The 18,298-nt window shown below is 40.0% G+C and overlaps 1 protein-coding gene across 3 annotated transcripts in view; it reads left to right on the forward strand.

Annotated features, from left to right (window-relative positions):
* The window catches only part of DNM3 (dynamin 3), an 875,056-nt gene extending 857,931 nt beyond the window's left edge, over nucleotides 1–17,125 (forward strand). For all 3 annotated transcript variants that reach the window (XM_006887429.1, XM_006887430.1, XM_006887431.1), the window contains one exon: nucleotides 17,056–17,125. In XM_006887429.1, coding sequence (XP_006887491.1) covers nucleotides 17,056–17,125 — 70 coding nt within the window. The remainder of the gene's footprint in view (nucleotides 1–17,055) is intronic.
* Nucleotides 17,126–18,298: the final 1,173 nt, after the last annotated feature.

The raw sequence follows: 18,298 nt of genomic DNA on the forward strand, positions 1-18,298 counted from the left end.
AAATATTTTAAGGCATTTTGAAATATCAACATATAAAGTTTATATTAGTATTGTTCACAAAGCCCATTTTAAGTGAATGACTTTTCCCCCTTAAATAAATCTACACTTAGATTTTAAGTTCCAGGGCCTTCACCAAACAAATCTATACCACTAAACAACCATTCATGGAGGGAAAAACCTGAGGGGAAAAATCTACCTATTTTTAAAATAACTAGAGTTGCTTTTTTGCTTCTTAGTAATGTTGGACAATATTTTAGTAATTAATAAAACTTCATATGTGGCAAATTCTACCTTAATTATTGCCTCTTGGAGTAGATAATGAAAGGAACTAGAATATGTGCTAACTAGAAAAAACACTGCAGTAATTTCCCTCCACATCCCTAGGTCTAAAGATAAAATCCATGTTCTGCATATCACTTGAATTAAGGAAAACTTGTATCTTTAGCTCTAGTAATTGCAGCATTCAGTCACTCAAGACTAAGAAAAATCTTTGTGATAACTAATAGGTTTTGATTAACTTGTTTAAGTGCCCTATAGTTCTTTCTATCAATCTGTAATGAAGGCCGTTGATATGCTTGCTTTATTTTAACATTCAAACATTCTACATTACCTCATTGCCATCTAATTTTTATACTTGAAAACCATATAGTATATTGCAGACTCATTTTAAGGCACATTATCTTTGAATAAGCATGTTAAAACATTGGTCCTTGTTTTTCCTTAGAACTTGGATGTATATTTATTACTGGTTACATCTTACAGATTTCCTTCTTTTCTCCCATATTCCTCTCCTCCAATCACTTTTCTCTACATATGGCTATTTAATATGTGGTCTTCACGTAGTCTTCTCAGTGACTGAACATCATATAGGGGTGGCTTATACCAATAAACATGCTCCTATATTGTCCCACAGCCCTCTTCCCTGTAGAGTACAAATTTTCAGCAAATATATTTTTGCAAATATATTTTTGAGGGTCACAAGGAATCAGAGGTAATTTAGAAATACTTTTCCTAATCTCCATAAACAGTTCACAGTCTCCAATGAAAATGTTGTTTTTAACATTCAAGTTTGCATTTGTACCTTTTTTCCTGTCTGTTTTCATGCTACTAATGAGTGTGCATTTGAAGATGATGGTAACGCTGACCATTGTCTCCAGTTCAGAAAGTGAATTATTGGAAAACCCCTCCTCACAGCGTTCTCACTGCCCCCCTGCTCCCTAAACGTCCTTCTGAATTCCCTTGGCCCTGGCCTGGGCCTCCACCCAATTATATAGGACAGCTTTCCTTTAATTACTTCTGTCGGACACCTGCCTCCTCGCTGTGTTTGGCAGGCCATGAGGATGAGGTAATGATCAGAAGAAAATGTTCTGGTTCTTTGGCCTCATCCACGTACAACTTTATTCAAAACAGTTCTTTGTGGGTGAGAACAGAGTTGCTTTGGGAGGCTTTGGTGTCTGGTGTTCTATAGGAATGTGGTGGGACCCACTGTAAACTCTTTCAATCCCTTCTGGAAGCACTGAAATATAAATAATAACCTGCTTTTTTTTCCCCCCTGTGCTTTCAGAGCTGCTCACCAGCCATTAGATTAAGTGGAAGTGAAAGCTGTTCATTTATAAAAATGTCGGCTTTACTTTCTCCAAGCCCAGCCAGCCGTCTTCTAAGCACAAACTGCCCTGGTCCCTACAGCACCGTTTCCCTGAAAGCCTATTTTTGTAGGCTATTTCTCCAAGACGATGGCAGTTTTTGTAAGACAGATGCCGAAAAGACATATGGTTTTCATAGATTTTTCCGTCTAGACTAGCCTTATTTAGTGACTTTGGGTCTGAGTCGGTCTAGTTAAAGTTTCTGTAGACTCTTATATAAAAATTTTAAATGTGGGCATACCATTAAGGTGTAAAACAAAAAGTTTGACTTCTTGTTGGCGAGCGATTAAAAGGGATTGGTTGAAAATGTCCTTCAGGTTAAGTGATTCTGATCATCTTGTGTTCCACCCCCACAACAACATCCAGCATGGAAAGGCTTGCCCCCAAACTCCGGTAACTGTTCAATTCATACACGCTTCACTGTTTCGCTGAGTGAATTCTTTGTGTCTCAGTTTGGGGTATGTGTGTAAGAGAGAGAGAGAAAGCTCTAGTTTTTTCTGCAGAGTCTTTATATGACTCGGGAGACATATGATTTCTTGCCCTTTTAGCACCAGTTTTTACAAACACAGCATTTCTCTCATTTAAAAAAAAAAAAAATCCCAAGAAGCCACAAAGTAAAGGGAGACCAAACCATAAGAATTTCCTAGTGTCTTTAACCAACAATGAAAATGCCTTCCTAAAATGCAAAGAAGCATTTTAAAAACAGTATCACACTTTGAGAGGGAAAGAATAACTTCTAGATTTGCCCACACATCGAAGCCCAGTTTAACTGCCTCAGAACAGCGGCTGGGGAAATGGAGAAAATCTGGGCAGGGCTGCCTCTACCACCAGGCGCATCACTTGGCTTTGCACTAAGCATTTAATTGGCCTTAGTCACATATTTGCTCACTGACATGGCAGCTTGTGAAGCACACTGCCTCTCTGTTTGTTTTTCTGTTTGCTTTCAATCTTTTGTTTGTTTTTCACATTTGAGCTCTAAGGCGTGTTAGAGCTCCTCCTGCTGGAATGTTTTTAAAACTCACTGGACTTTTGATGAAAGAACAGTAACTCTTTTGTCTCCATTTTTACCAATTAGACTGGTAGAAATGCCTGCAAAGATACCAGGTGGAGAATTCAGAAGCTGGTTTGGGGTTTGTTTGTTTTTTTTGTTTGGTTTTGTTTGTTTGTTTGTTTGTTTGTTTTCATTTACCAGATATCCTGGACAGACAGAAATGAGTTCTTGCCAAAGTCCTCATGATCTGTTTTTTGTTTTGTTTTAAGAAAGAAAAAAAAAAAACAGGAATGATAGAAAAGTAGTTTCTGTCTTATTTCCAGGAACCTGTTTACCTACTCTGAGGCCAATGCATAACCATATCCAAGATGCATACTTGAACGATTCTTGCTCTCTCAAAAAGAAATGTAAAATCTGTTTACATCTTTCTAAAGCAGAAGTAAGCTTTATTGTTTTGTATACACACTCAAAAGGCTTGCCTTTTTCCTCCCCACCCTTGCCTCTGTTTCTACTTCACCTTCACTTGATGGTATCATTCAAACATGTGTCTTAGAATCTATCCTTTTGGTCTAGGTAGTGACTAGTTCTCCATTCTTTCTTCCCAGCCTTTTACTTCCATCTTCTTTCCTGCTTTGCCCAAGTGGAAGAACGTTGCCTTCTTCTCTCTCCTGGTTATTGTTGTTGTTGTGTGCTGCGAGTCACCTGTGACATATAGCGACCCTATGTACAACAGCCCTAAATCCTGCTCTATCCCTTGCTAACCTTATTGTCTTTAACACACCTATCCCCATTACCCCAGTGACAGAATCATCCATCTCATCAAGGAATTTTGTCTCCTGCACTGTCCTCCATCCTTCCAAGCATCAAGTCCCTCAAGGACTTGCAACATGTCCAAAGTATGTCAGAAGAAGCTTCAGAATCCTTGCTTCCAAGGAGCAGCCTGGCTTCACCTTCTCCAGGACAAACTTGTTTGTTTTCTTAGCAGTCCATGGTATATTTAATATTCTTCTCCAGCACCAAAGCGCAAAGGCATCAACTCTCCTTCTATCATCCCTAGTTATTGTCCAGCACCCTGATACATAGCAAGTAATGGTAAAGACCATGGCCTGTATCAGGTGCACCTTAATCTCCAGACGGACGTCATTGCTCCTCAGTACCGGGGCAGGGAGGCGCGGGAGGTCTCTGAAGCAGGCTTTCCCAGTGCAATTTGTCTTTTAATTTCCTGGCTGCTAGTACCAAGAGTGTTGATTGTGGAGCCAAGCACACTGATACCTGGTACTCAAGGTTAAAATGAGGAGAAAGGAAAACTAAGCGGACAGAAGGACAGAAGATCTCACATCCTTTTACTCCACAATCAATGTATTACATTTCTGCAGAGTGCACCCCAGCGGACGTCTCTCACCTTGGGAATCTGGCAGGAAGGGAGGGAAGAAAGAAGGAAGGCGGATCGGGAGGAGTCATGAGAAGGCACTCTGCCTTGGCTAGCCATGCACTTGTAAAAAGACCACAGGATTTCTATGTGTAGTTTTGTCAACACTGAATAGTTTTCTCTTACCTTCTGCTCCTTTATATCACTTTTAGTTCCTCTCTCTCCTGTCCTACTTGTTGTAAAGTAATAGGATATAAAAGCCAAAATATAAAATATAAATTTGAAGAGTAATGCCTTTATTGGTTTTGTGTACCATAGAGTCAGGACTGACCCATAACTGACCGTCCAGCAGGAAGTTAGAGACAGTTAACTCTGCTGGAGGAGATAGCCCGTCCCTCTGCAGAGCAGCTGGTGGCCTCAGCCATCTACCTTCAGCGTTGCAGTGCAGCTTTTTACCACTAGATTACCAGAGTTCTTGCTTTTAGACATCTAGTAATGCCCCAACCAAATCTTCCAACTCCAATCTAGGTTATGTTTCCCTGGAAATTCTTCAATGGAGTCCTGTTACAGCATGATCTTCACATTGTCACTAGTTTCTTGCTATTGTCCCCAGACTAAAAACTCCTTTGGAACAGTTAGTACTGTGGCTAGCATATAATCAGAGTTTAGGGAGCGCTGACGGAGTAATCCATAGAAAATTGCACTGTCAACCCAAAGGCGACACCTCTGCAGTAGCTGGAATCCACTAGCAGCTTCCTGGGAGAAAGACGGGCAGTCTCCTCCTGTGGAACTTACAGCCTCAGAAAGAGGGTCACCATGAGTTGGCATTAACCCAATGGCAGGGAGTATTGAGATGAAAGAATAAAAAAAAATGAATTAACTTGCAAAGTTCAATCAAAATTTGCTTGGGAAATATTCCAGTGTTTAGTTTATTTTAAGAGCTGTATTAAACACAAACACCTTCTCACTTTTTCTATTCTAGTGAAAACTTTGTCGGGGTGAATTCTATCCTAAACTACTTGTCACAGATCATAAACCAAGCTGAGTTAATCTAGGCAAATCATCCTTTAAGCTCCCTTTTGGCCACAACCACAGAAGTGGAGATATCTGTACCATCCTTTGAGTAAATCCAAGTTAGATATTTATGAAAATGTCAATAAAGAGCAGATTATATGGCCATTTATCTTAGAGACTAGTGTATACAGGCTATCACATATTTGCACTATCAAATAAATACTATGGACAGTTTTCTTCTTATGTTCTCAAATCAGATTTCATGAATTCATAGTTTCCCAGTGACATAGAATATAAAATCATGGATTTGTTTTCACAGGGGAAAGAAAGGTTGACTCTGTTGTATAACAAAAATCACATTAGAGAAGTCACTAAACCTTTTCAATGACTCCAAGTCCAATGTTCTTTCCAACATTTACTGTAACCTATTCTTGGACAGTATTGACTCCCTCATTTACTAAAGCGGCAGAGGCCAAAAATGTTCTGGATAGCATCCCGTGGTTCTCTTGACAATAAATTGGGAGATACCTTCCACATGGAAGAAATCATGACTCTTTGCCACATTTTTCTCACCTTAGCCTCGTTACCTTCCAGGTATGAATGTGCAACATAATAAAACAGACTACAGACCCAAGGCCCACTTTGTTCTCTGAAGGCAGTTAAAGGAGGAAGGTAAAGGCCCTGGGTTACAAGTGACCAAAAGCCTTGCCATTTCCACCTCATTAGGCTTTGCATTTCACCCAGAAGGGCACGCATACTCATACTTACTGAAGTACAGTTGAAAAACTAGAAGGTCTGTTGGCTTAATTGTAAGAAGTTCTGCTGTCAACTCAGAGAGAGACAGTTTGAATCCACCAGGTGGTCTGAGGGAAAAGGGTGAGCATTCTCCTCTGGTGCTACTTGTTGTTGTTGTTGTTGTTGTTGTTGTTGTTGTTGTTGTTGTTGTTAAGTGCCATCGAGTTGTAGACAACTCATAGCAACCCTATGAAAGAAAGACCTGAACACTTGTATCACTTTGGTCGTTTCTCCAAGTTCATAGTTTCCGGAGGCAAGCCATTTCGGAAGTGGATGCCACTCCTGCTTCCAAGCTTGTTTTAATCAGGGAGCTCTGCCAAACACTGTCCACCATGGGTAACCATTATCACATTTGATACAGCAGTGTCACAGTGTTTAGCATCACAGCAACCAAAAGTTACCTCTGTACAGCAATGCACAGACCAGTACTATACAACTTAGAAGAATATTTGACAAAAAAACAATTTAAACGAGGCCTGAGGGCTGCAGCTTTGGGCTTGGTAAATCCACTAGGCCAACATACAGCCTAGAGGGTCAGCTATGAGTCAGTTTGATTTCACAGCACAACAGTTAGGGCTCTGGCCTCTGTTGGTGCAGTGGGTTTCTATAGAATGCATAAGGAGTCGTCACTATTCCCAGAAAGTCCACAGTGTAGTTCAGATAATAAAATATGCACGCATGGATGTTCAGATTTTGAGAAATTATGAAAAAAAGTAAATGATTCAAGATCATGAGAAGCAGCTGTAAGGCACACCCTCCCCCCCAAACTGATGACTCCAGAACCATGTTTGCCTGGACAGCTCTGGACACAAGTGGTTCTGCAGACCCTACTTTGGGAAGCATATTTTATAGTTTCAGAAAACTCAAAAAGCAGAGTCTTTTTCTTAACAAATTGATCTGATGTAGCCAAAACCAGGGGATTTAAACCAATTTTCATCAAAGGGATCTTTGATAGCATAGTCTGTAGGGGTGTGAACTCCTAACGCAAAGCCCTCACATCTCCTAGCAGTTTGAATTCACCATCAACCCGTGGGGAGAAATATGGATAATCTCTTCCCTGGCAGTTTACAGCCCCAGAAGCCCAGTGGAGGGAAAGCTGTGAGTCAGTTCTGTACTGACAGCAATGAGTTTTGAATTGAGATTTCATCAATAAAGTAAAAAACTTGGGCGTGTTGCTGTCAGATTCTAGACAGCCTTTAGAAGCCTGGAGTCTGTAACTCTCATATTCCTAGATATATTTGTGTAGCAATTGAATGTCTGAGGATTCTACCATGAAACCCTTTGATAGCTGGAACATGGCAAGACTGTCTTGTGTTCTGGGTCTTTTCTGCTTTTTAACAGGGTGCAGTCATCACTTTTTTGTAACTAAATAGTGGGAAAATGTTAATTTTTCCTTTTCTGACACTTTTCCACCTTGCTCATTTTCCCAATTTCCCATTTTCAGAGCATTTTAAAGCATCAGTTATATTTAATTAGTAGAATTTATGATATAAAAGAAGACTTTTGTGTATCATTGTTATGAAAATAATCACTCTCTAAGATAGGTATCTCTGCTAGAAGTGTCAAACTTGCAATATCTTTGTAAAGCATTTTCTTTTGTTACATAGTTAACTTATCAGACTTAAATTCTACCCTTTCTCAGTAGAACAATTTGGAACACGATTTCAAAAATACCTAATAAGCAAATACAAGGTTCCCTAAACAAATAAATATTCATTAAAAACTAGCACCATATTTTTACCTCTTTAACATAACTGATTATAACCAGTACTTAAATCTCCTTCCTAAAAACATCAGACTGTTTCTTCGACACCTTTTCTTCCACCTTCCTAAGATTTTTTTCCCCCTCAGTACATTCTTTTTTCTCTTCTGTCAATTGAATTGGTACGCTAACAAAGTGAGATTAAAAAATCATTTAACATGCCTTAAAACAGTGCTTCTCAAAGCCCAGTCCTTGGACCAGCAGCACCAGCTTCCTCTAAGAATTTGTTAGAAATGTCCAAACAAGGGTTGTGGAGCAGCAGACGGTGTTTAACAAGCCCTGCCGGAGGACGTGGAGAAAAATGTCATGCTTGGAAGGGTGGAGGGACAACACGAGAGAGGAAGAACTAAGATGAGATGAATTGATACAGTAACTGAGGTTAATGGGGTTAGGTGTATCAGAGACAATGAGACTGGCTTAGGCTCCTGCAGGGTTCAGAGCTATTTTACGTGGGGTCACTGTGAGTCACAGATGACTCAGTGGCACATAACAACAGAGGATTCTGAGAACTACTGCCTTAGAGCATGCCAACAGAACTGCCCAATCCAGAAGAGCCCTGCTCATGAGATCTTTGTGTTTTCCGTGCAAGCATGGGGGGAAAGGAGGCAGCCTCCCAGGCCCTCATAGGTTCACACAGTTACAGTGAGATCATTCCTACTTCCTATCTTGAAGAGAATGGTGGGATAGGCTCAAAGTTGTGTTTTGGTTCTTTTGAACTTGTTCTAATTTTCTTCATCTTCAAGTTTTAACTTGCACCTGAGATCATACTTGGAAAGGTGGAGGGTCAGCAAAAGAGGAGAAGAAGGGAACTCTGGCAGCCTAGTGGCAAGAAGCTGTGCTCCAATCCCAAAGGTTCATGGTTCGAATCCACCAGATGCTCCACTGGAGAAAGAGGGGCAGTCTCCTCATGTGCCAGTCAGATCCAAAACAACAGTACACAACAAGAAAGGGGGTGGAGGGAAGAGGTGAAGGGCTTTAAGAAGATGGATTATCACAGTGATTGTAACAGTGAGCCTCAAGTCAATCAGAGCTGGTAAGGTTGGACAGGATAGGGCAAGGCTGAGATCTTTTGTTCAAAGGATCAGTATGAGTTGTAGTCAGCTTGATCCTGAGGCGGAAGCAAGGCAGAAGGACCTAACCCAAGCCATTTCAGTCATCATGTTACAATGACTCGTTCACCCAATGTTATAGGGTCAGAAGCAACTGTCCCTAGCTGTCCCTTCATTAGGTTTCCAAGGCTGCAAATAACAAAGGAGGAGATCCACCTTTCTCCCATGGAGCTGCTGGTGGATTCAAGCTGTCAGAGAGCTGTGCCTAGCCACCAGGGCTCCCCTAACTGGAAGCAAGGAGCTGGAAGAGAAGTAGTTCTCACCCCTCCCCATCATGCCAGTGCTTCAGACCTGTTTAGAGTGGCCTTCCTTCATGTGTGTTCACAACCAGTTTATCCAAAGAAAAGCAGGTAAAATTTTAGTTCTTTCACTCTCAAATGAGTTTAAGATGAGGTAGCAAATAATGCATCTTTCTCTGTTATCAGTACAGCCAGCTTCTCCCCCACAGTACCACCCACCCTGCCTGAGCATTTGACTTTCTTACAAAACTTGCCATTGTCCAGAGTTGTGCCAGTGGGTCATCCCTGCAGCTACAAACTCAACTGCAAGTCTTACATCCTCCCCTTTGATTTGGAAGCAGAGGAATAGCTCTTCTATCATAGCCATAAACCGCCCACATACAACACAGTGTTTCAATAAACACTTAAGTGATGCAAGATGTTCTATTTCAATATTACGGGTTACTTAATAAAGCACTAAACAAAGCAACTGAGGAAAATTTGGTACAGAACAAATAACTTTGCTTTGTCCCAGTCTTGTGAGGTGAATGTCTTTGGAAATGCTTTAAATGGCTAGGAACTGGACCAGTGAAATGAACCTTCACAAAAAACCTCATAGGTTGTTCTGATGTTAAAGTTGGCATACCTCTTAGCATTGTTTATTAACAAAATTCACCCAAAACAACATAATGTTCCACTTGAACCACTTGCTGGCAAATTTTTATAGATTACTAGGGAGTTGTTTTGTTTCATTTTAGAGATAAAATGATATTTCTTTCCAAGAGAGTGGGAAGTTCTTGTGTCTTAAATTATTTTAGAATTTTTTCAATTATTAAGCAATTACATACATGTGTTAATTTAACCTTTTAAAAAACCATAATTATTTTGAGATATTGTGATTCTGTTTTATTCTTCAGTGATTAATTCATTAAGCAGGTACACAGTGTCTATCCAATGCAAGGCCCTAGAAACACAATTAATGGATTCAAAATTACTAGTTTACTTTCTTATTCATTTGGCGGGGCGGTGGGGGGGAGGGGGAAGTGCTGTGATTGAAAAACCATGCTAATTTCTGATCTATTCTGGTGAACAGAACTAAGGAAAGGCCAGGCACACAGCAGGAATTATTAGTCTGGTTTCCCGCCTTGCTCTCGCTGTAACTGCTCGTTACTCTTGCCATCTTCTGCCATCAGCACAGACCAAGCATTGGGGAAGCGATTAATGAACTTCCTGCACTCATCAAAGTATTAAATCTTTCTGTCTCTATTAGACTCTTCCTTTTAGTCTCATCACTTAGTTTTTCATTTCTTTCAACTTTCCTTATAGATTTTCAATCTCTTATAACTTTGAAGATTTATGTTATTGCTGTGTGCAGTTGAATCAACAATGACCTATAGTGACCCTGTGAACAAGAACCTGAAATCCTGCCATATCCAAGAGAATCTTACCATCTATAATATGTTGTTGTTGTTGTTGTTGTTGTTGTTATGTGCCATCGAGTTGCTTGCAACTCATAGTGACCCTATGTACAAGAGCTCTAAACTCCGTTCTATTCTGTTCGAACCTCGCCATCTCAAACGCACTCATTCCCACCACTCCAGTCAGAATCGATCCATCTCATCGAAGGTCTTCCTCTCCTTCGCCACCCCTCCACTCTGCCAAACATGATGTCCCTCTCCAAGGACCAGTCCCTCCTTGCAACATGCCCAAAGTATGCAGACGAAGCTTCAGAATCCTTGACTCCAAGGAACATTCCAGCTTCACCCTCTTCAGGACAAACCTGTTTGTTCTCCTGGCAGTCCATGGTATATTCAACACTCTTCTCCAGCACCACAGCTCAAAGGCATCAGTTCTCTTTCTATCAACCCTATTCACTGTCCAACTCTCTGATACATAGCACATAATTGCGGAGACTGTCGCCTGGATCAGGCACACCTTAGTCTCCAGCCTGACGTCGTTGCTCTTCTGTACTCTTGAGAGGTCCTTCACACCTGACTTTACCAATGCAATTCGTCTCTTGATTTCCTGGCTGCTGTTACCAAGAGTATTGACTGTGAAGCCAAGCAAACTAAAACTGTTAGCTATCTCAATCTCTTCACCATCCATACTGATGCTGCCAATTGGCCCAGTGGTGAGAATCTTTGTTTCCTTGATGTTGAGCTTCAATCCGTATAGGAGACTGCAATCCTTGACCTTCTGTAGCAAGCGCTTCAGGTCCTCCTCAGATTCAGTAAGCAGGGTTGTATCATCTGCATAATGCAGGTTGTTGATGACTCTTCCACCAATCCTGATGCCACATTCCTCCTCATACAGCCCAGCGTCTCAGATGATCTGTTCTGCATACAGATTGAAAAGGTATGGAGACAGAATACATACCTGACAGACTCCCTTCTTGATTTTGAACCATGTAGTGTCTCCTTGCTCTGTTCTGACGACTGCCTCTTGGTCCAAGTATAGGTTTCGCATTAGCACGATCAAATGTTCTGGGATTCCCATTCTTCTCAGAGTCAGCCACAGCTTGTGGTGATCCACACCGTCAAAAGCCTTTGCATAGTCAATGAAGCACAGATAGACATTCTCTGGTATTCTTTGCTTTCTGCCAAGATCCATCTAACATTAGCTATAATATCCCTAGTACCATGACCTCTTCTAAATCCAGCCTGCACATCTGGCAGTTCTCTGTTGACATATTGCTCCAAACGTTTTTGGATAATTTTCAGCAGAATCTTGCTTGCATGTCATATTAATGATATTGTTTGATAATTGTTCAATCTATGATATACTGGTTCCTATTGCCACAGTCACTGTGTCAGTCCATCTCATCCAAAGTCTTCATCTCTTGCACTAACCCTCTACCCTTCCAAACGTGACGTCCTTGTCCAAGGACTGGTCCCTCCTAGTGACATGGTCATAGTCTGTAAGACAGTGTTTCAAAGACCTCGCCTCCAAGGAGCAACCGGGTTTTCCCCTCTCCAGTACAAACCTGTTTGTTCTCTTGGCAGTTCACAGTGTTTGTTCAAAACTTTTCTCCAGCACCACAACTCAAAAGGCATCGATTCTTCTGCTATCCTCATTGTCCAGCTCTCCCACGCATAACAAGCAATTGAGAAGACCATGGCCTTGATCAGTCACATTTTAGTATCTTGACTGATATAATTGCCTTTAGCACTCTTGAGATGTCCCTGACAGCAGACGTTCCTAAAGCAACTCGTCTTTTGATTTCCTGACTGCTGGTGCTGAGAGCGTTGATTATGGATCCAAGCAAGATGAATCTCTTAACAACCTCAATCTCTTCTCCATTTATCATGATGCTGCCATTTTGCCCAGTGGTGAGAATCTTTGTTTTCTTGATGTTGAGATACTATCCACATTGAAGACCGCAGTCCTTAACCCTCTGTGCCAAATGCTGCATGTCCTCCTCAGTTTTGGTGAGCAAGGTTATATCAGCTGCATGGCACAGGTTAGTGATGAGTCTTCTTCCAATCCTAATGCCACAGTCTTCTTCACAAAGTCCAGCCTCCTAAATGCTCTGCACTGCATATAGATTGGAAAGGTATGGAGAAAGGATACATCCCTAACATACTTCTTTCTTGATTTTGAACCATGCATTTCACTTGATCTGTTTGGATAGCAGCTTCCTGCTCTAGGTATAGGTTTCACATGAACATAATCAAGTGTTCTGAAATCCCTGTTCTTCTCAGTGCTAGCCACAATTCATTGTGATCCACACAGTCACATGCCTTTGTATCATCAATAAAACACAAATAAACACCCTTCTGGTACTTTCTGTTTTCAGCCAAGATCCATCTGACATTGGTAATGATAGTGCCACAGCCTCCTCTAATCCTGGCTTGTATTTCTGGTAGTTTTCTGTTGATGTACTTCGTCTAGTCATTTTTGGATAATCTTCAGCAAAATTTTGCTTGAATGTGATATTAATGGTGTTGTTTGATGATTTCCACATTCTGTTGGATCACCTTTTTTGGGGAATGGGAATACATAAGGCTCTCTTCTAGTCTATAGGCCTCCTAGTTGTCGTCCAGTTTTCTTGGCACCACTTGTTGAGCACATTGACGGCTGCATCTTTTTTGTTGAAATATGTCAATTGATATTCCATGGGTAACCGTTAAAATCTCATTTACTCCTTATTTAGTCAAAGTATTATTTTTATCCTGATTATATTCCCAGAATCCAAGTTACCACATTTTGCTCAGTTTTTCAATTAAAATGAGGTCTTTTCATTATCTCGATTACTTTTCCAGTATACATTATTATACTAGTGTACCTATCTAATTTTCATCTCTCTCTAATTCTACTTTTCTCAACTCAAAATTGAATCTGAGTTCTTTCAAATCATGCCAGTGTAATTCAGTCCACACAATGTATGGTCAGTAGATAATGTGTGTGATGTATAACTAGAAACACAATCCAGGCCATCTAATCTGAACACCCTTGTATCATTGATTAGGGAACTGCAGCATAGAGGAGCAAAATGGATTCATGATTATACAAATGGACACCTGAAGCTAGAGTCTATATCTTGTGACTTCAGGTCAAGACCTTTTTTCTATATAAGCGTGCTGATGCAGTAAAACATAAGTGCCTGATAAGTGCCTCTAAGGATTGCATTTCTGGCCTCCTTGGAGCTTCTCACCTTGACCTGAGCTAACTATTAACCTGACTGACCATCTTTGTTTTAGCTCTTCTTAGATCTTCATTCATTTGTTCATCATTCCACAAATATAAAGATATACTTTTTTTTTACTGCCTTCTAATCCCATTATTAAGGAGCTCTAATGGCTTAGTGGGAAGAAGCTGTGCTGTAGTTCCAAAGGAACATGGTTCAAATCCACCAGCTGCTCCACGGAGAAGGAGGGACAGTCTCCTGCCTCTGGCAACTTGCTGAGAAGGTCAGCTGTGACTCATTCTGACTCAACAGCACACAACAAACAACAATCCCATTATGCTAAATCTTAGCTACACCTGATAAAGAGAAAATACATGGGCTGTGCTCTCAAAGAATTTATAAATCCTTTAGGGACACAGGGCAAAGGCAATAGTGTAGCGATAAATGTAAGTGGGGTAAGTGCTGTAAACTATAGCAACAGCATGAAGTAGCACAAGGATGGGAAGGTTGGCAACAGTGGGATGGTTAGGAAAGATTAATTAAATCAGAGCAGAAGGATCAGAAGAAAACACACTTTGCATTGCTTTTTTTCTTGATCCAAATTCTAGCTCATTAGACTATGCTGTATCCTTCTGATCATGGACTTGGTAGCTTAAGATTCACTCTTTTCCCCCTAATAAAATTCCCAAATGAAGTCTCATTATTGAATTTCCTGATAGAGTTTCCCTCCTTCAAGTTCAAATTCTGGCCACTCTCTCTCCCGCCTATAATTCCTTAATATCTAAGAATACGTGATTATTTGACAAACTCCCTAAAGGCAGAAGGTCTTCTATTTATGATCATCCATATCATAAGAGTAAGACAAACACTGACCAAGAAGTTAAACAGTCAGTTTCTAGGAGGACTTTGAAAGGTCCTGTAATCCTGCAGCAGTTGATTAACATAAGGCCTTACATCTCATGGAAAGGTCAACAGACATCACACACACACATCAATACATTATTTCTTACTTCTGAGGAGTCACTTCTACTTACTCATTTGGCAGACAGTGAGTGACTAAAGGACAAGCACTCTGTTGGAACTGAAGATAAGATACAGCCCATTTCTAATCCGTGAAGATGAGCATATAAGCCTAAGTAGAATTCAGCATGTTAATTACTAACCAAAATATAATTAAATGCAATAAAAGGAAGCAGCCTGTGTCAGAATAGAGTAAGAGAAGAGGTAGATTCAAAGGCTTTGCAAAAGTGAGTTTTGAGTGGTGAATAGCAATTCTAGCAGGTGAACAAGAGGGCATGGAGAACATAATTTCATGTAGCAGCATATTCAACACTGGATCGAACAAGTGAGGTAGGCATGACTTTTAGCCTCTAGAAACTTCACATCTGGAGAGAAAAGGATTGCAAGTTCAAGACTCCATGGCATCCCTTAAATAAATGGCCATTGAAAAAGAAAATTAACAATATGCTAGTGACTGTAATTGGTTTTATATGGTAGTTAATAAAAGGGAAATCTGGGAAGATTTTCCTCACTGAAAAATCTCCAAAACATTTCAATTGGTCACTTCTCTTTTTGGGGAAAAAGGCCTTCATTTTCAACTCAAATTAAGCAGTGATATTGTTTGGTCTGATTTTGGTGCTGTGCCTAGAAAGTATCTCTAATTATGATTAAAAATTGAGTGCCTGCTTCTTTAATGAGGCTGGCACAAAGCATTAAATTGGAGTTGGAACAGGTCTTTCCAAGGAAATCTTTCCTCTAAAGCCTCTGATTAATTTTTAAGAACAGGAAGCAACAGAAATGCTACTATAATGCTACTATCTTTGAGCTCACACTTAAGTATTTTTAGTGCTTTTCAGCAGCATCCCGTTTGCTTTTACTTTTTAATGTAATTTTAATAGCTTTATGCTTTTTAAAAATATTTTCCAATTTTTTTGTCTTCAAATTTTCTGACTTCTTCACAGTTAAGGACATTTGATTAGGTACCTTTAGTGCTTCCAATTCAGACAGTTACTTAATTCTACAGAATTTTAATTACCAAAGAATATTTCTTTTAAAAAAAAATCATTTGGAGTGTCTTCTCAAAAAAAAAAAAAAAGACTTTTACTTTTAGAAATTTCATTTTTTTAGAAAATTAGAACTTTTTTTTTTTTGTGATAAGTTATTCCCCTGTGAATTAGGCACACATGTACAAATTCTACCAAGGCATTAAGGAGATAAATGAGGGTAAATAAATAATATTTTCTGTTAAGGTTAAAATTCTCAAGTATATTAATGTTTTACTATCTAGAGTTTTCTCATTCAGCAGCTCAGTTATTGGAAGCACTATTTCCAACCAGGAAGTTATCCAAACTGCTACTAATACTGTTAAGTCTTAAGAGCTCTGCATTACAAATAGGAATTAGCAACCATGCAACTTACTTGGAGATTTCCCTTGAGCCTTTTTTAACTTATTAGTTGTTCTTAGATCCCATCAAGTGGACTATGACTGACTCATGGTGACTCAATGAATAAGAGATCTGAACCTCCTCCATCCTCACAATCTGTGTCACAGGCAAGCCATCTCATTGAGGGTCTTTCCTCTTTTTCTCTGACCCCTCTACCTACTATAGAAAATTCCAGATTTCCTCATCTCCTGCAAATTAAAAGCAAAATAAAAAAGCAACCTGGAGACAGCTGTTGCTAAAAGTAATGAGAAATGTTAACTAACACCTTGTTGTTGTTGTTGTTGTTTGATGCCGTCCAGTCGACTCATAGACGACTCATAGCGACCCTATGAATGAACAGCCTGAGCACTGTTCATACATAGAGTTTCCGGAGGCAAGCCATTTCGGAAGTGGATGCCACTCCTGCTTCCAGGCTTGATTTAGTCGGGAAGCTCCAGCCAACACTGTCCACCATGGGTGCCCATTACCACGATTGGCACATCACTGTTACAGTCTTCAGCATCACAGCAACCACGAGTTACCTCTGTACAGCAACACACAGACCAGTGCTATACCACCTAGAAGAATGTTTGACAGGAAGACAATTTGGCCCTTTGGGCTTAAGGCTACCTCCTGGTTGAAACCCTAGGCAACTAACACCTTAGTAGTGAGGAAAAGAAGAAAAAGACTTAGATAAAACAGAATTGAAACTTCAAAACCATTGTTCTCTGGGCCCTCCTACACCTCACTAGTTTCCCAGCTGCACATTTTATGTGATCATTACATTTTATGTTTAGAGAATATACATTTTATTTCTTATGTCTTCCAAATAATGGGATTTTTGTATTGGTAGTACTGGACTGGTTTGCATATGGGAAATAGGCCTAATTTTTGTTTTGGTTTTGTTTCTGTTTTTGTTTTAATTTTTGTTTTTAAAATGCTGGAAGAATCAAAGGTGACAGCATAGAAACCACTGCGATGGCAGCGCCTACTGCTGGCTTGTTTGCGCATGCGCATGTGCATGGCGGTTCCTTCTGGGGCCCAGGAACAGTTCTGCTCCAGACCCTTACTTGCTTGTTTACCTTTCTCTTTCTCTCTTTTTAGCCGGAGACCACCCCCGTCACCAACTCGTCCCACTATAATTCGTCCATTAGAATCCTCCTTATTAGACTAAGCGAAATATCCAGCATGGCAACTAATTACTAACGACTTATGCAAAAGCAACTCCGCGATAACCATTGCGGTAACTCATGAGTAGTCGAGTGTGGACTTCAATAGGCAAGTAACCAGTTTGACTATTGTATTCATCACGCATTCTTCATTACTCCTAATCTGGCAGAGCTCCTGGTAACTGCTGATCCTTAGAGGCTTTAGATGTTGTATTAACCAAGGTAGATTTTGTGCAGCAGCCCTGGACTTTGAGGACCATTGCCTACTACCCCTGCATAGATCTGTAATTGCTTAGGTCTGGTTTTCCACAGTACCTACCTGGTAACCTATTAAATATAATCCTCCAGAGGAGTGAAATGGTGAGTCTAGACCAAGCCCTACATATTTCTTTGCTAAACATTCTGTTCCAGATGATAGAAATTCTATTGTCTACTATTGATGCTACATAGTTACATATTTTCATCTTCCTGCCTTCCTATCTCTTTCACAGGACTGCTAGAAGGTGATTTTTTTTTTTTTTAGAATTAAGATACTGTGGGCATAAAACTTTTCCAGAAGCACAATGTAGTTTGTAGAGAGCTGCTCAGACCAGTGTATTTGGCTTCATGCTAGAAGCTTATTCAACAGGAAATCAAAGCTTGTTTTTCAGTAGTTGGTCTAATAGATTTGGTGAGTTCCAGGAAGAAGCAAAATACCACATCTCTAGAAGTGTTGAGGGAAGTCAGATTTCTTTACTCGCTTATTTATTTGCCTCCTCATAAGTTACAATAAAGACTGACTTGAAAAATACTGGTTTTTTAATGAAAGAAACTCTTTTGGTAGGGCTAACTATACTTTGTCATCAACTCATTTTTTTACTTGTTTGGGGTTTGGGGAGGTAGAAAATACATCTCTTCCTTTGCTCATTTGTAATCATTTCACAGGAGAATCTACCAGAACTTAAAAGTAGGTTTAAAGTAATATTCTGTCCATTATAGTCTTCTTTATAAATCCTGAGCCTCACTAGGGGACAATTGTATTTTAAAGAGTGAAATGAGGAAAGGAAAGCCAATCAGTCAGAGATACCCTGGTTTAAGAACACAGCACACTCTTGCAGTCAGAGAACTTCAGACTTTCTATCCAGGTCACTCCAGGAGGCGTTGAGACATAGATGATTTCTGAGATTTCTAGAATTTAC

This window comes from Elephantulus edwardii, unplaced genomic scaffold (genome assembly GCF_000299155.1).
Source record: "Elephantulus edwardii isolate Elephantulus edwardi_28Jun2011 unplaced genomic scaffold, EleEdw1.0 scaffold00057, whole genome shotgun sequence".
NCBI classification, from domain to species: domain Eukaryota; kingdom Metazoa; phylum Chordata; class Mammalia; order Macroscelidea; family Macroscelididae; genus Elephantulus; species Elephantulus edwardii.